Below are 13,973 nucleotides of genomic sequence, written 5' to 3' on the forward strand. Positions count from 1 at the left end.
GAAGGGTTAAATGGGCCATATATACTCAAAAAATTGAAATAAAATAGGACGAAATGGAAGAAAAACTTTTGACCTGCATTTAACTTTCGTGTAACAGCGGCAGACTGCGCCCCCTGGAGTCCCAGCATCTGTATGTGCCCGGAAAGAGAGGGAAACAGCTGGAGGTTTCAGCTGTCACCGTCTGTGTCCCTCAGTCAGGGCGTTGCAAGCTTTACCAAACAGGAGGGAGCCAGGCCAAGTTGTCCTTTTCTCATTATTTGGCGGACTAATGTTTAACCTGTCGTAGATATGGATTTCGACGCTTTATTTAACGAGAATACATTTCAGTTCTCGGATTTCCAAGAGTTCACGGTAAGTTGTTGAGCTAACACCACGCTAGCTAAGGCTAGGCGCCTTAGCTAGCGTTAGCTGACTTATGCGAGTAAACTTTGAAGCTCCTGTCCCAAAATATTGGCCGAGTAGGCGAAGACAGATGCTTTACTCTTCTGTGTGATACGTATTCACCTGTACAAATAGTCTTACCATGTGTAAATCTTAAAAACCTTAAGGTAAGCAAGCGTCCGTTGATAGCATAATGCTAGTGGTAGCTGTTATTTTAGACTTCCGCCGACGAGCTGCGGGCCAGCCCAAGCCTAGCAGCAGTTATGGTAAACAAGAGCTACTCTCTGCTGTTAGCATTTTAGCATTGGTTTAAATATGCTAAGCTTGTTTTTTTTAATTTTTTGTATCATTTTTAATTGTTTTATTTTTCTTTGTTGATATCGCCTAGCAGCTTAAGTTCACCCAACAGTTTCCATAATAGTCAAGCTAATATACCTAATTTGGGATTTTGTGTTTCGTATAGTTTCTTCCTGGACACCAGAAATTGACCGAAAGAGTGAGAAAGCGATTATATTATGGCCTGGACAATGATGTTTCTTTAGATGCCCTTTCCTGCCCTGTTACAGGTAAGCAAAGCGTCTACTGTCACTTAAAGCTTTAGCCAAATTTATTATACATATAAAGTTTTTGGCTCTGCTTTAGAAGTAATCTGTTCCGGATGAATTCTTCTTTCTGACTTATTATAAGACAGTTTAATGTTGTTGTTAATATTATTTCAGGTGCTTAAAGCATAGTTTGTATATTAAACAATGTCTTTTTTTAAATGATCAGAACCACTGATAAAAGAGGGTTATAAAAATCACACTTGGAGCCCGCTTTCTTTTTGACTTTTTCTGACTTTCTGCTTTCAGATATTGCCGTCGAAATCTTCCAAAAGTCTGCCCCAAGCCCAATACGAAAGCTCCAGAAGAAGTATGCTGCCCATGTTGCCAGGTTTGTGCTGTACTAAGTAAAGGTAGACAGATATTATTCATTCTTTTAGAAATGGGCGATTGTCCCTAAATCATGTCCCTAAAACAATTTGTTTTTGTTTCAGGGAGGCCTGCATTTCTCCGTGTGCCATGATGCTGGCTCTTGTTTACATAGAAAGGCTTAGACATAGAAACCCTGAATACCTCCAAAAGATCTCCTCCTCTGACCTCTTCTTGATCTCCATGGTATGTTTTTAGGGTTCAGATGTCATTCTAAGTGAGATTTTGTTATGATTTATTATTTTTTTAAGCCAGCATAATGTCGAGATAGTGCCATGAAATACTGTAAACTTTTATTCATGCTTTAGATGGTTGCCAGCAAGTACCTGTATGATGAAGGTGAAGAAGAGGAGGTGTTCAATGATGAATGGGGAGCAGCTGGGAAGTTGGATGTCAAAACTGTCAACAACCTGGAGATGAACTTCTTGAACGCCATTGTAAGTGATTGTGTGTGCGTGTGTAAATAAGGTGTGCCTGCACGAACATTTGCTTCAAATGATGTGTCCAAACCTTCCTGTCATATCTTCAAGGAGTGGAGCCTCTTCGCTGACCCGAATGACTTCTTTGATTTACTAAGTCAACTGGAGACCAGGTTTGTTGTAACTCAACACTAAAATCCAGCATTTACAAGAATTTACATTTAGCCTACAAAACACAACAGGATTGATTAAAGCCTTTCATTTCAAATATATCTGTTTGTGATGTGTATTTCCAGCATTGCAGAGCGGCAGGGGATGAAACGCGGCTGGTTCAGCTACACTGACCTCTGTGTGCTGCTAGAGCACTCTGTATGGAGTCAAGCCCTCACAGCCATCTACCAGCACTTTACTAAGGTAGGAAGAGGACACATATTTTTACAACGTTAATATTTAGCCTTTATATTTAAGTGCTTTTTTAATTGATCCATTTTATAGTTTTACAACCAAGCAAAGTGCACAAAGTATTGAAGGAGACCTTTTATGCCCATTTCCAGTTCCATATTTTCTCTTCCTCGAAGGGAAGGAAGTACATATTAGGATCAGTTTGTTTGTTTGTCTGTCCCGGTTGTTTTTTTTTCCCCAAGGTCAACTTTAATATAACGCATTACTCATTATGGTTTCTCTGAGCTGTTTTTTCCCCCCAAAGTTAAAGGGCATGGAGAGAGCTCTTTAACACACTTTTTATTTTTTCAATACAATGCCCTGCGATGTCACAATGATCCCATAACAGGCTGACGTATTACAATAAAAACATCATAAAACATCAAAGTTTTAGTATAGCTCTTGCTCTTTAGGGGGCAAAAGCTATTTGGATATTTTTTACCTTCTTATGGGCCATCATGTGGGCACTCAGTCAATTTCTTGTCTGAAATAAGCCATCAGCTTGCTGTCCCTTAAATCCACTCTTTGTCTGATTGGCTGCACCTCTCAAACAAATGGTTTGAAGAAAAGGTAGGTGGGGCTTCGTTGAGCTGTGTGCCTGAGCTGACGAATATCTTTCTTTGCCATCGTAGACATCCAAGAGTACCGTCTCTTTTGGTTCATAGTGAATATACATAGGTTGACCTCATTATTTAAACTTTGAGCCTATTAAATATCAGTGTTCTTCATTGTAGCAGTGTATATGTGACAGAAAATAAAGAAAACATAATGGGTTTTCCTTAATGCAGTTCTGCGTTTCATCATAAGACTTCATCTCAATTCATTTTCAGGTATCCTGTATGCTTGGCCTGGTCTATCTAACCAGTGTGGCTGGCCTTATTGCCACCAGTGCTGTGATTCACCAGCTCAGTCTCTCTAGAGGAGGCCAGTCTCTTCTTCCACCAGATGAGATCAGCCTGACCCACTTTTTGGCTTCCAACCTGAGTCCAGAAACCTCTTCCTCAGCCCGCCGCCTCCCTTGTTGTGTTCTGGCCAACAAGAGTGTTAACCGTCAGACTGGCTCACCTGGAAGCAGGCAACACCACAGTCAAAGGCCTCCATTATCTTCCACACAAACATCTGTATTGTGTCTCTGGGGTTCCCTGCTTGCCTCGATGGGTCATATACATCCTGAAACGAAACCTGATGTGGAAGCCTCCCAGACCTGGTCTCCTGTGTCCTTCATCTGTCCTGGCTGTCTCGCAACACTCCCTCCTCTTGCTTGCGGGCTTCGAAACACCTCATCAGTCCTCCCTCACAGCCCCTTTGAAAACCATCAGCCTCATTTGTCGTGGTTCTCCTCCAGCCTCCTCGGTGCTACCAAGCCAAGTGTGGACTCTCATCTAGATATTTTTCCTCCTGTACAGCTGCGACCTTGCCACCCAAAGTCTATGCTGCCAGTTGACAAAGTCCAAGCTCTGCTTATGCCTGGCTAGAAATGGCAGAGCTTTTCATCCTGTAGTAATGGACTCTGGAAATGAAACCAGCATTGTTTTTGTCACTCATCTACTGCTTCAAGGCTTGTTTTTTTTTTTTGTTTTTTTTTTTTTACATTTCCAGATCTAGAATACAGGAGAAAAGACGAGAGGAGTTGGGCACTTTTCCAAGAGGTTCACAGGGAGGAAATTTCTATATAGTTAAATACTGCAGGGTAAATTTGATTCAATTCAAATACCACAATGCTTGATTAATCACAAGTGTTGTAAAGTTTGGTTCATTTAATTCTCTGCAGCAACTAAATTCACATTATCACCCTTCTGTTTTAAGAGTTCGCCACTGTCGCTTGCTGTTGTAGGGCTTTTGAATTGAATGTGTTCCGAGTTGCTGTGTCACAGCGGTAATTTTTAAAGTGGACATGAACCACTATATGTGTAAAGGCTAATTTACATGATGGAGTCCTGCTCTCAACAACTGACATGGATGTAATACTGTCTGTTAAGCTGGATTTACGAATTAAGTGAAGTTAAAGTTTATAAAACATGTTTAGCGCCATCTTGTGTCAATATAGACCGTGATATCGTCGGGTTGGTTGCAGTAAAAAAGACTTACATTAGTTTATGTTAGTTGACTAATAACTGAACCAATAACTCAGGGGAAAACAGGGTCACTAAAACTAAAAATCGGTTTGGGGGGTTACTTTTGTGCTGCCACTGGCTGCAACAATGAGTTTCATGCTAACAAATCGACTCCACTGTCACTCTCTGTCTCTTAAGCAGTAAGTGGTTTTAGGTAGTTTGGCTAGCTGCACGCAAAACAGGAAACTCCACCTGTTAGTCGTTATGTTTTGGTTTCTGATGCATTTTATAAATGAGAACAGTGTGGAGGAGAGCCTGTTTGAATCACCAGACTGACAAACTGGAGTCCAACACAACAGCTTTTTCTCACCAAGCTGTGCAATCAGCTGACAAAGCAGATGTTTGCAAGATGTGATCAGCGCTGTTTTATCTAATAAAATGTCCTGTCTTTTCCCAAGCACAGTTAAACAGTTTATATCACAGGTTACATCCACATTACAATCTCCTTCACTTACTTTTCCTCACTTGTAAGATTTTAAAAAATGCATAAAATAACGCTGATCACATCAGCTGATTGTGCAGCTTGGTACACACGACCAGACGAGGAAAAATCAGAGTTTCTGACTTCCGGTCGTCGGTCTGCTGAAACACCCTCCAGCTGACTCAAACAGGCTCTCCTCCACACTATTCTCGTTTATAAAGAGCTTTAAAAACCTGCCCTTACAGCTAGCAGGTGGATTTTCCCATTCAGTGCAGCTAGCCAAACAACAACGAGCCATTTACATCTTAAGAGATAGAGAGTTAAAGTAGAAAGTATAGCCTCATTTCTAACATAAATCTCATTGTTACAGCCAGGGGCAGCACAAAAGTGATCCCCTTAAACTGATTTTTATTTTAAGTGTCCTTATTTTCCCCTGAATTACTGTTTCTGTTACCAGTTAGCTTACATGAACTACAGTGACACAACGTTCTGTACTCACACAAGATGGCGCTAAACATATTCTAAAAACTTTCAATTTGGGCACTTTTTTTTTAAAGCCAGTTTCACAGACAGAGTTAAATCTACGTCAGTTTTTGAGAGCAGGGCTCAATGGTGTAAATTAGCTTTTATATATGTAGTGTTTCATGTCCACGTTAAGCTGTTCACATTTGGCAGGTTAATGAATGTGTGTGGTGGTTACCAAGCATATATGAAAGTTGAAAGTTTCATAGTAAGTTGTTTTATTTTTTTAATGAAGAAGGGACTTAAACCAGGCTAAATTTTCTTATTCATATTCGTTTCGTGTAGCCATATACCTTTCTTTGATGCAGCTTGAGGATTGCAATAGACACTGGTCATTCACATACACATACTGTTGGCACTGATAGCTAGTTATAAAATCCGGTTGTCTTCTAGGTTTGAGAACGTTCCACATCATGGAAGAGAAATGGTTGGACAGGAGACCAGACAGTTGAAACCGTGTCTTTGTGTTACTGTCACATGCCACACCGTTTCCACATATTCTGGTTATGGTGGCTGATTTTTGTCTTTTTTCTGTTTTACCAGATGTGATATGGCAACAAAATATAATACTTACGTCACTTTCCTGTAACAGGGTCTTAGCCAGGTGGAACACCTTTGTAAAGGATGTGTTCCTGTGATTTCATGCAGTCTCTAGCTTTTTTTTTTGTTTGCATGTAATGTCTTAAAGGAAAATGTCAACCTTCCTTTGTTGCGGGAGATTTGCACTTTTTGGCTCCATTTTCATTGATGTAGAACATCATCTTGCATTGTTACTGCATTATTGTCATGTTTTCAACACCAGAGGGGAAATGGTTATTTTTATCTACACCGCTACAAATCTACATTTCCTTTGTAATTGAACCTTTAACAAATTGATCTGAATTTTGAATTTGATACACTTTGGATCGTGAACCCCTTAAATTTTGTACATGTTATAAAATGCAAATAATGTAAAATGTGTAGCAAAAAAAAGAATAAAGACCGCATTTGTTTGAGATACTTTGTATATAATTCTGTGTCGACATACAATGAAGCCACGCTGAATCTCAGTAAATGTGAAACAGTATGTTTGTTGTATGTTTGAACTTTTAACCTTTAAATGAGAGAAAACAGACTAAACCACTTCTGACCAATGTCCCAAGCATTAAATAAGGGCACCAAACTCAAGGAATTAACAAATGTTGTATCTAGACATAACAGACAACTTGAGTCACTTTGTTTGCAGCCTACTGCAAAAACACACTATTTATTCCCATTTCTTCTTACAGATATTAAATAGGGGTGCAACGATATTCGTATCGATATTGAACCGTTCGATACAGTGCTTTCGGTTCGGTATGTATCGAACAATACAACATTTGTAATTTCTTTTATCAACTTTCCTTCTGACGATGCTGTCTGTGTTGAGCGCTCAGTGAATCTGTGTTCGACTACTCCGCCTAGGCTGCACTGTCGAGCGCAGATCCACTGAGCGCTCAACACAGACAGCATAGTCAGAAGGAAGAGCGCAGGGCAAGCTAGCGAGACAGAAGTTAAGCTCTACTTGCAACAGGCAAATTGAACCTCATTCAGATCTGGCGTTTGGAATTATTTTGGTTTTCATGTGACGTATGACCCTGAAGGTAAGCGAGTCATGGACTAAAGTAAAACAGTATGTTGGATGTGCCATGCAATGCTCAATTACATTGGTGTGAACTAGTGTGTTAGCGCAGTTAGCTCGTTAACGTGTTGGCCGTCTAGCCCCATGCACGGAGTGATCGGCGGTAGCTCGTTAACGGAGATTTGCCGTGTTGTGGCGTTAAGGTCATTTCAACGAGATTAACCTGAAAGCACTAGTGGGAACACAACGAATATGACTGCACATTTACGCCGACATCATCGTAGTGCAAAGACAAGTGGAAGCAGACAAAAAAAAGCAAGCATGCTACTAACTTTAGCCCAGTCATTTAGACAGCTGTTAGCACATGATTCTCCTTATGCTGCTGAGAATATAGCCCAGAAGAAGCGGATAGTATAGCTTTTATTTTGGAAAGAGCCATTTCTCTGTAATAAACTCTCTTTTCCAAAGATGAGTGATTCCTCAATCAGATACAGGGCTTGCAATATCGCTAGCCCGACGTCCTGGAGCTAGCGATTTTTTTCAGTCGGGCTACCAAAATCTTTCTCTTCCCTGCCCGTCGGGCTATTGTAGGAAAAATATATGTCAATGCTTTTGCATTCTTTCAGAAATGTAGCTGGGTAATTATGTCATTGGCATCGGTGAGCCACTGTCAATATGTGACATATTGAAGTCGCGTTTGAATTTGCGCTTGTTTTTTTGCTTTCACTTTGCAATCGTGCGAACTGTGTATAGAGAGCGACAGCACTGATCTGTGAGTGATGATAATTTGTGCACCAATTCCTCTGACATCGTCTTATTAATCGTTAGCTTACTATGCAAACATGACAAGTGAAATCTCCCGCAGCTTACACATGTGAGAGGTTGATCGCGCAGAGAATCGCTGAGCTTATGTGAGTGAGCGTGTAAAAGCATTTCAGTTCTGCTGAGCCAAATAAGACAGGTCAGGGTGAAGAAGTGACAGCCAAAGAAAAGCTTACCACAAAACGGAGAAGTTATGACAAATCAGACTATAAGGCAAAAAGAAAGTGCAGCTTTATGGTTTCATGGACAAAAGAATTTCTGTGGCTGCGATATGATGAGCTAAATAACCAGGGCTGCACATAAGTGGTCCGCAGGTGCGCATTCGCTGTCAAAATAAAAAACATGCACAAGGGTTAGGGTTAAATTTAAAAACTGTACTTTTGAGTTAAAATATATATTTATAATTTTAATAAATGACAAATTAAAAATGCATGAACATTTTTTTGTATTGAAAAAATATCGAACCGTGACACCAAAGTATCGAACCGAACCGAACCGTGAATTTTGTGTATCGTTGCACCCCTAGTATTAAATGGTATTTTGGGGTAATTCCCAAAGAGCTCTTACCTGAAATGTCTTGGCAGGGGGTGCAGTGTATCCTTAAAAATTTGAGGAAACTTGACAAGTGAAGGGGAACAAATTTGATTTTTCAATTATTTATTTATTTTTTGTTCAACTCATCCTCAGTATTTATGGAGGAGGTCAGGAAAGAGGTATAACAGTTAGTATCTATAGCCATGTGCAGAACACTCTGTCATGGTTTGGGGCTGCATTACAGCCAGTGGTGTTGGATATGTGGTGAAAATTGATGGAACATATTTTAATCCACTGTGCAATACCATCTGAAAAGTGTCTGATTGGCAGTGGGTTCATTTATCACAAACACACTGCCAATGCAGTAAAAGCGTACCTGGGTAGGAAAACACACGGATAAATTCGCCTACCTAGACCTCGGACCTCAACATTATTGAAGTAGCGTGGGATCATGTTGACAGAGAACAGAAGAAAAGGCAGAAACAATCAAAGAAGAGTTTTGAATGTCCTTCAAGAATCCTGGTGAATTATTCCTGAACACTACATAAAGACATGACAAGAACGCTGCCTAAGAGAGTTCAGACTGAATAAACGGTAGTCTAATACTGACCAAATATTGACTTTCGAGCTTCTTAGAATTGTACAAACTATTTTTGCCTTATATTCTGTATTTCCATATATATATATATATATATATATATATATATAAGTATGTTTGTATATCACACTTTCCTGGCAAAATATGAAGAAATGAGGGTTTATGGGATTGCACTAAGTGATCCCATAACAGTTGAAAAGCTATTCCATGTTTTTAAGGGCCAGGATAAACGTTTTGGATGAGCATTTTTACAGAGGGGGAAAACAGATGTCTGGTTTTGGTTGAATATGGGATGTCCCTCCCCCCTGACTCTATGCCAAGCTTCTCTTACCCCTCCCCTACACTCCTGGCTTGACACATACCATTTGAGAACTCCTAATATAGACCCAGCTGCTTTGTAGAAAAGGCTAACAAACGGTCTCAGTTTCCTGCTTTGAAAACCACTTTTTCATGGACACAAGACAGAGTCATGGAGCCTCGTTCACAGGTGAAATGTATATGATTGGGGGTGTCTGGGAGGTTGATAATATTTTTGAAACCAAGGAAATGAGTAGCCATGGGGATTTTGTTGACAGTGATATATGTTATAGGTGTCATTCCCAGAAAAGAAGCAGGAAATACAGAGTCAAGGTACAATGCCTGGCAGTTGTCTGGGTTTGGATCTGTGCATGGAAATGTGCATATGTGTATTTGCATTTGTTGGCTTTGTGCTGTTAGCACTTTCCTTAATTTTGTAGCTGTGTGTGTGCACGCATGAATATGTCCTCGTCTATAACTGCTGAACCCTGTTCAAACAGTGTGTTGTGACCAGCTGGTGTATTTTCTCCTAGAGGCTGATGCCACAGTCTACATGAAATTCATGAAAAGTCACCGCTGTTATGATGCCATTCCAACCAGCTGTAAACTGGTCATATTTGATACCACACTACAAGTGAGCCTGAAGCTTTTCCATGAGCTGTTGCACATCTAGACTTTCATATTGAATTGTCACAGAGTAGTGTTATTTACCTGTAAAACATCACTGACTGAAAAATCTTTAACCCCAAAAGGTGAAAAAAGCCTTTTATGCACTGGTGGCAAATGGCTTGAGGGCTGCACCACTATGGGACAGCAAGCTGCAGAGATTTGTGGGTAAGATGACGGATTAATGGGACAGATATGGTAGACTGGGCTCACTCACTGGTAATAATGGGAATGTGAATCCTCCTCTGCCACAGGTATGCTGACTATTACAGATTTCATCAACATCCTTCACTGCTATTACAAGTCCCCCATGGTGAGCACTAAATTCCCACAGTTTGAAGCCACTCAGGTTGGACGCCCCTACTGTAGAGTTAAACAAAGGACTCGGGGCTACAATCAGCCCAGGAAAAACTCCAATCTGGCCCACTGGACGTTTTAGAAACATGTGAAAGAGGGCATACATTTCTGACTTTTAACTTTCGTAAATTTTACAACTTGTCCTACGGATAAAGACCTCCCGCACAGCCATTCATACTACACCCATGTGACAGATAAACTATTAAATGACAGAAAAGTTCCTATTTTCTTGCTAGCAACTATAAAAATGCCTGTCGTCTTTGTTTTTTTAAGGTTCAGATGTATGAGCTTGAGAGCCACAAGATAGAAACATGGAGAGGTGATTCCCTTCGAAGTAAATATGCAAGCAGGAATGAATGCCATCATCTGTGCCCAGAGGTCTATGAAATTCATCTGAGCCGTTTCTCTCCTCTTCTGTTTAGATGTTTATTTGCAGTATTCCAATAACTTCCTCATTAGTATCTCTCCAGAGGCCAGGTGAGTGGACACAACACTCTGAGGCACCTCTGTTTCAAATTCCAGTTGGCAGGCATTCCTCTTCTTATCTCTTCTCCATCCAGCCTCTTCGAAGCCATCTATTCCTTACTCAGATACAAAATCCACAGGCTGCCCGTAATCGATCCAGAGTCTGGGAATGTCCTGCACATTCTGACCCACAAAAGAATCCTCAAGTTCCTCCATATATTTGTGAGCAAAAGCTTTAGTTATGATGTTTTTTGTAGCCTTGAGTACCATGATACTTTGTTTTTCAAATATGGGTGTTTGGATTTTTTTAGGGGAAAAAACCTCCCAAGCCTGCATTCACAAAGAGGCCGATCCAGGAACTTGGGATAGGAACTTTCAGGAACATCGCCACTGTCCAGCAAACTGCATCGCTTTATGATGCCCTCTCTATATTTGTGGAGAGGCGGGTGTCTGCGCTGCCAGTGGTGGATGAACACGGTACATTATACTCAGCTGTCGCTGTCACCATGTATATATTCTACAAAACCACAAGAGTAGCTCTGCACGATTCACTGGTCACAATAATGCTTATCTGCCTTATATTGAGATGGTGCCGTTGTCATTACCACTGCTGCCTCACAGCCAGAAGGTCTTAGGTTTGAAGTGAGCAGTCAGCCAGAGGCATTTCTGTTTGGAGTTTGCATGCTTTCCCTGTGCTTCCCACAATCCAAAGATAGATTGATGCTTCTGATTGCCTGCCCCTTGTAAACAATAGCTTGAACAGCAGATGGGTAAGTCCTGAGGGACATCCACTGTATATGATGTCATACCGTGAAGAAAAACCTACTGGAAAGAATAATTTACGCCAGTCTGAAGCCTGAGCTTTTGGCTCACAGTGATCACTTGTATATACACTTATCAAGGCTGACTGTGTGTTGGACCCAAATGAAGGACTTGGAAACTACGTTTACTCTAAGAAACAGCTTTACTGCAGAACTTAAACTGAGTACAAAATAATCCAGATCAAAACCAACCACTACAAACCTTCAAGGAAGTGTGCAAGGGAGGACACAATGACCAGCAGGAAACCGAGGACTTAAATACTCACCAGGTAATTAGGAAGATGGGGAAACACCAGGGAAGACAGCCGCAACAAATCAGGATAACAAAGCAGGGGAATTAAAACAATATGAAGCACACAAAACACTATCAAAATAAACGCGGGCACACACAGAGAGACCCATAGGAACTTGACAAAGAGACAGAAGATAAACAAACATGGAGATAAGGTAGAAGGAACAAAATGGAAATACAAAAGAGGAAATCAGAAAGCCAGGGAGACGGAACACAGAGTGACAAGGCAGACCCAGGGACATGCCGGAGGAACAGGAAGGGAGCACAAAGAACGATAACAAAACATTGCGTAACCTAGAAGAACAAGAAGATAAACAGAGACTAAACAGATGGTATAATAATTTCCAAAGGAAAATATTGACTATACCAATATCCAAAACAGCTCGATTAAAACATAAGTGATCCTCACCAAGAACACAAAGCCCTGGATCCAAGACCCAGGGACCATGACACCCCCCTCATTTGACACTTTGGCCATGCTTTAATGTGTATCCACCACTGAAACAGTGTACACATGACAGAAAAAAACTATAACAATAAAGACTGTTAGACTTGTAACCCGGTTATTACATTGTCAAACTATTTGTTTTCCCAGGCAAAGTGGTGGCACTCTACTCAAGATTTGATGTCATTGTAAGTACAAATCTAACGTGACTATATTTATCACTCCACTTATTTTCCTTAAATATCAAAGCACTGTTCACACACACACTTTCCCAGATACCGTTTTTGATCCATTGCAGAACCTAGCAGCCCAGAAGACCTACAACAATCTGGACATGACGATGCAGGAGGCTGTTGAAAAGCGGATATGTTGCGTTGAGGGAGTTATTAAGTGCTATCCATATGAAACCTTGGAAACCATTATAGACCGTATAGTTAAAGCTGAGGTAGACTTTTTTCAGCCTCTTTAAGATTTATCGTGAAATTATGAGGTCAAAGGATAATAAAAGAAAAGTCCTTTGTGCTTATCCCAGGTCCATCGGCTGGTCCTGGTGGACAGGGCTGATGTGGTGAAAGGCATCATCTCTCTGTCTGACCTGCTGCAGGCAATGGTCTTAACCCCTGCAGGTATTGATGCCCTCTTGTCCTAGCACCAGGGGAAAGAGGGCCCCCCTCCCCTCCTTTAGCACCTGTGTAGGCTTGAGTCTTGGCAGTGCACCCAGGCAGGTTGGCTCATGACCCTCTTTTGTGTTTGTGCTGTTTGACTGATGCTTTGTTTCATTTTCTACATACTCCCAAGATCAATTCTAAGTAGTGTGATTACAAATGTTCTTTTTTGTTTTACAGAAATTGGCATGTGACTGAAATGAGCCCTCATACCAGGAAGAAATAATCCCCAACTCTACTGCTGTTTATATGCTTTCTGGACCCTAATGCCTCAATGCATCTGCACAGCTCCACAACACAAAGCAGCATTTGATCAGTAAATGTTTACTGATTTTGATAACATTTCTCAATTAAATTTGTATTTAAGCTTGTTGTGTTGTCTTTTCAGTGCCTCGCCTCTAAAAAAAAACCTCAAGTATTTGGCCTTCAATTTATCTCACAGATTTTCAGTGGCAAGTCACTCCAGTTTTTGATACTTGAAAAAGCTCTGATAACTTTGTATATCCATCTCCTGCTTTGTGAGCATCAAAAGCTCTTTTTCCTCAAGTCTAATTTCCTTTGGGTTTTTTCTTAATGAAATTTTAAATCTGTTTAATCTTTATAAGCGTTGCTATTTTAAAAAGAATTCTGTCATGTGCAAATACAAATAATCTGTTTTCTAAAAACAACTAATATGAAACGAAAATAAGCACGTGCGTGAGGAAATCTTGATAAAAAAAAACGTTAAATTTAATAGTTTAAAATTGTATAAAATGTTGCATAACAATCAGTATCTCTAACCACGGGGTGGTACTCTTTGGCTTTCTTTAACCCCGTCTTCTCTACACAGTAAACAAGGAAACACGTGACTCTATTTTTTCTGTTGACGGGCCGTATGATCCGTCCGCCCATCTGTGTACCCGTCTTTGCGACGGACTGGGATCGGAAGAGGAGTTACCTTCAAAATAAAATACACTCGCAGGTCACAGTCTGCACCCACACACACACACATACACAAAACATAATCAAGTGTTTGTGCAATTGTTATAGGAAATGGAAATGCATCTGTATAACTTCAGGTATAAGTTGGCGTTTATTTATGTATTTTTTTTATTTATTTTTGCAGTTTTGCATTTTTCTATTCCGTTTAGTTAAATTTAGCT

At 40.4% G+C, this 13,973-nt stretch overlaps 2 protein-coding genes across 5 annotated transcripts; both read left to right on the forward strand.

Moving 5' to 3' along the window:
- The first annotated feature begins 119 nt into the window (after nt 1–119).
- Nucleotides 120–6,264, forward strand: cnppd1 (cyclin Pas1/PHO80 domain containing 1). The gene is made up of 8 exons (XM_085264528.1): nt 120–351; nt 845–947; nt 1,233–1,314; nt 1,418–1,538; nt 1,661–1,789; nt 1,883–1,944; nt 2,068–2,185; nt 3,043–6,264. Exons 1-8 carry the CDS (start codon nt 289–291, stop codon nt 3,685–3,687), a joined length of 1,323 nt encoding a protein of 440 aa, XP_085120654.1. The 5' UTR covers nt 120–288; the 3' UTR covers nt 3,688–6,264.
- Nucleotides 6,265–6,726: 462 nt separating this feature from the next.
- On the forward strand, nt 6,727–13,194 carry prkag3a (protein kinase, AMP-activated, gamma 3a non-catalytic subunit). 4 transcript variants are annotated; one of them, XM_085264917.1, is made up of 13 exons: nt 9,179–9,310; nt 9,414–9,453; nt 9,654–9,754; nt 9,873–9,954; nt 10,041–10,099; nt 10,417–10,477; nt 10,566–10,620; nt 10,704–10,830; nt 10,920–11,085; nt 12,317–12,354; nt 12,465–12,611; nt 12,699–12,891; nt 13,012–13,194. In XM_085264917.1, exons 1-12 carry the CDS (start codon nt 9,293–9,295, stop codon nt 12,813–12,815), a joined length of 1,011 nt encoding a protein of 336 aa, XP_085121043.1. In that variant the 5' UTR covers nt 9,179–9,292; the 3' UTR covers nt 12,816–12,891; nt 13,012–13,194. The 4 variants fall into 4 exon arrangements, with proteins under 4 accessions (XP_085121045.1, XP_085121043.1, XP_085121042.1 ...); XM_085264916.1 differs by having other exon boundaries at nt 12,699–12,887; XM_085264918.1 differs by having other exon boundaries at nt 10,417–10,462; nt 12,699–12,887.
- Nucleotides 13,195–13,973: the final 779 nt, after the last annotated feature.

This window comes from Mchenga conophoros, linkage group LG23, assembly GCF_057382185.1.
Source record: "Mchenga conophoros isolate Kocher_MC1m ecotype Shallow Benthic linkage group LG23, M_conophoros_male_GT1.1, whole genome shotgun sequence".
Lineage (NCBI taxonomy): Eukaryota > Metazoa > Chordata > Actinopteri > Cichliformes > Cichlidae > Mchenga > Mchenga conophoros.

Excerpts from the sequence above, each read along its gene's own strand:
- cnppd1 (XM_085264528.1), top strand. The coding sequence starts at position 289 with ATGGATTTCGACGCTTTATTTAACGAGAATACATTTCAGTTCTCGGAT. Across the intron at positions 1,315-1,417 it reads TATGCTGCCCATGTTGCCAG|GGAGGCCTGCATTTCTCCGT; the intron begins GTTTGTGCTGTA and ends TTTTTGTTTCAG. Across the intron at positions 1,945-2,067 it reads CTAAGTCAACTGGAGACCAG|CATTGCAGAGCGGCAGGGGA; the intron begins GTTTGTTGTAAC and ends GTGTATTTCCAG.
- prkag3a (XM_085264917.1), top strand. Across the intron at positions 12,355-12,464 it reads ACTCAAGATTTGATGTCATT|AACCTAGCAGCCCAGAAGAC; the intron begins GTAAGTACAAAT and ends GATCCATTGCAG. Across the intron at positions 12,612-12,698 it reads ACCGTATAGTTAAAGCTGAG|GTCCATCGGCTGGTCCTGGT; the intron begins GTAGACTTTTTT and ends TGCTTATCCCAG.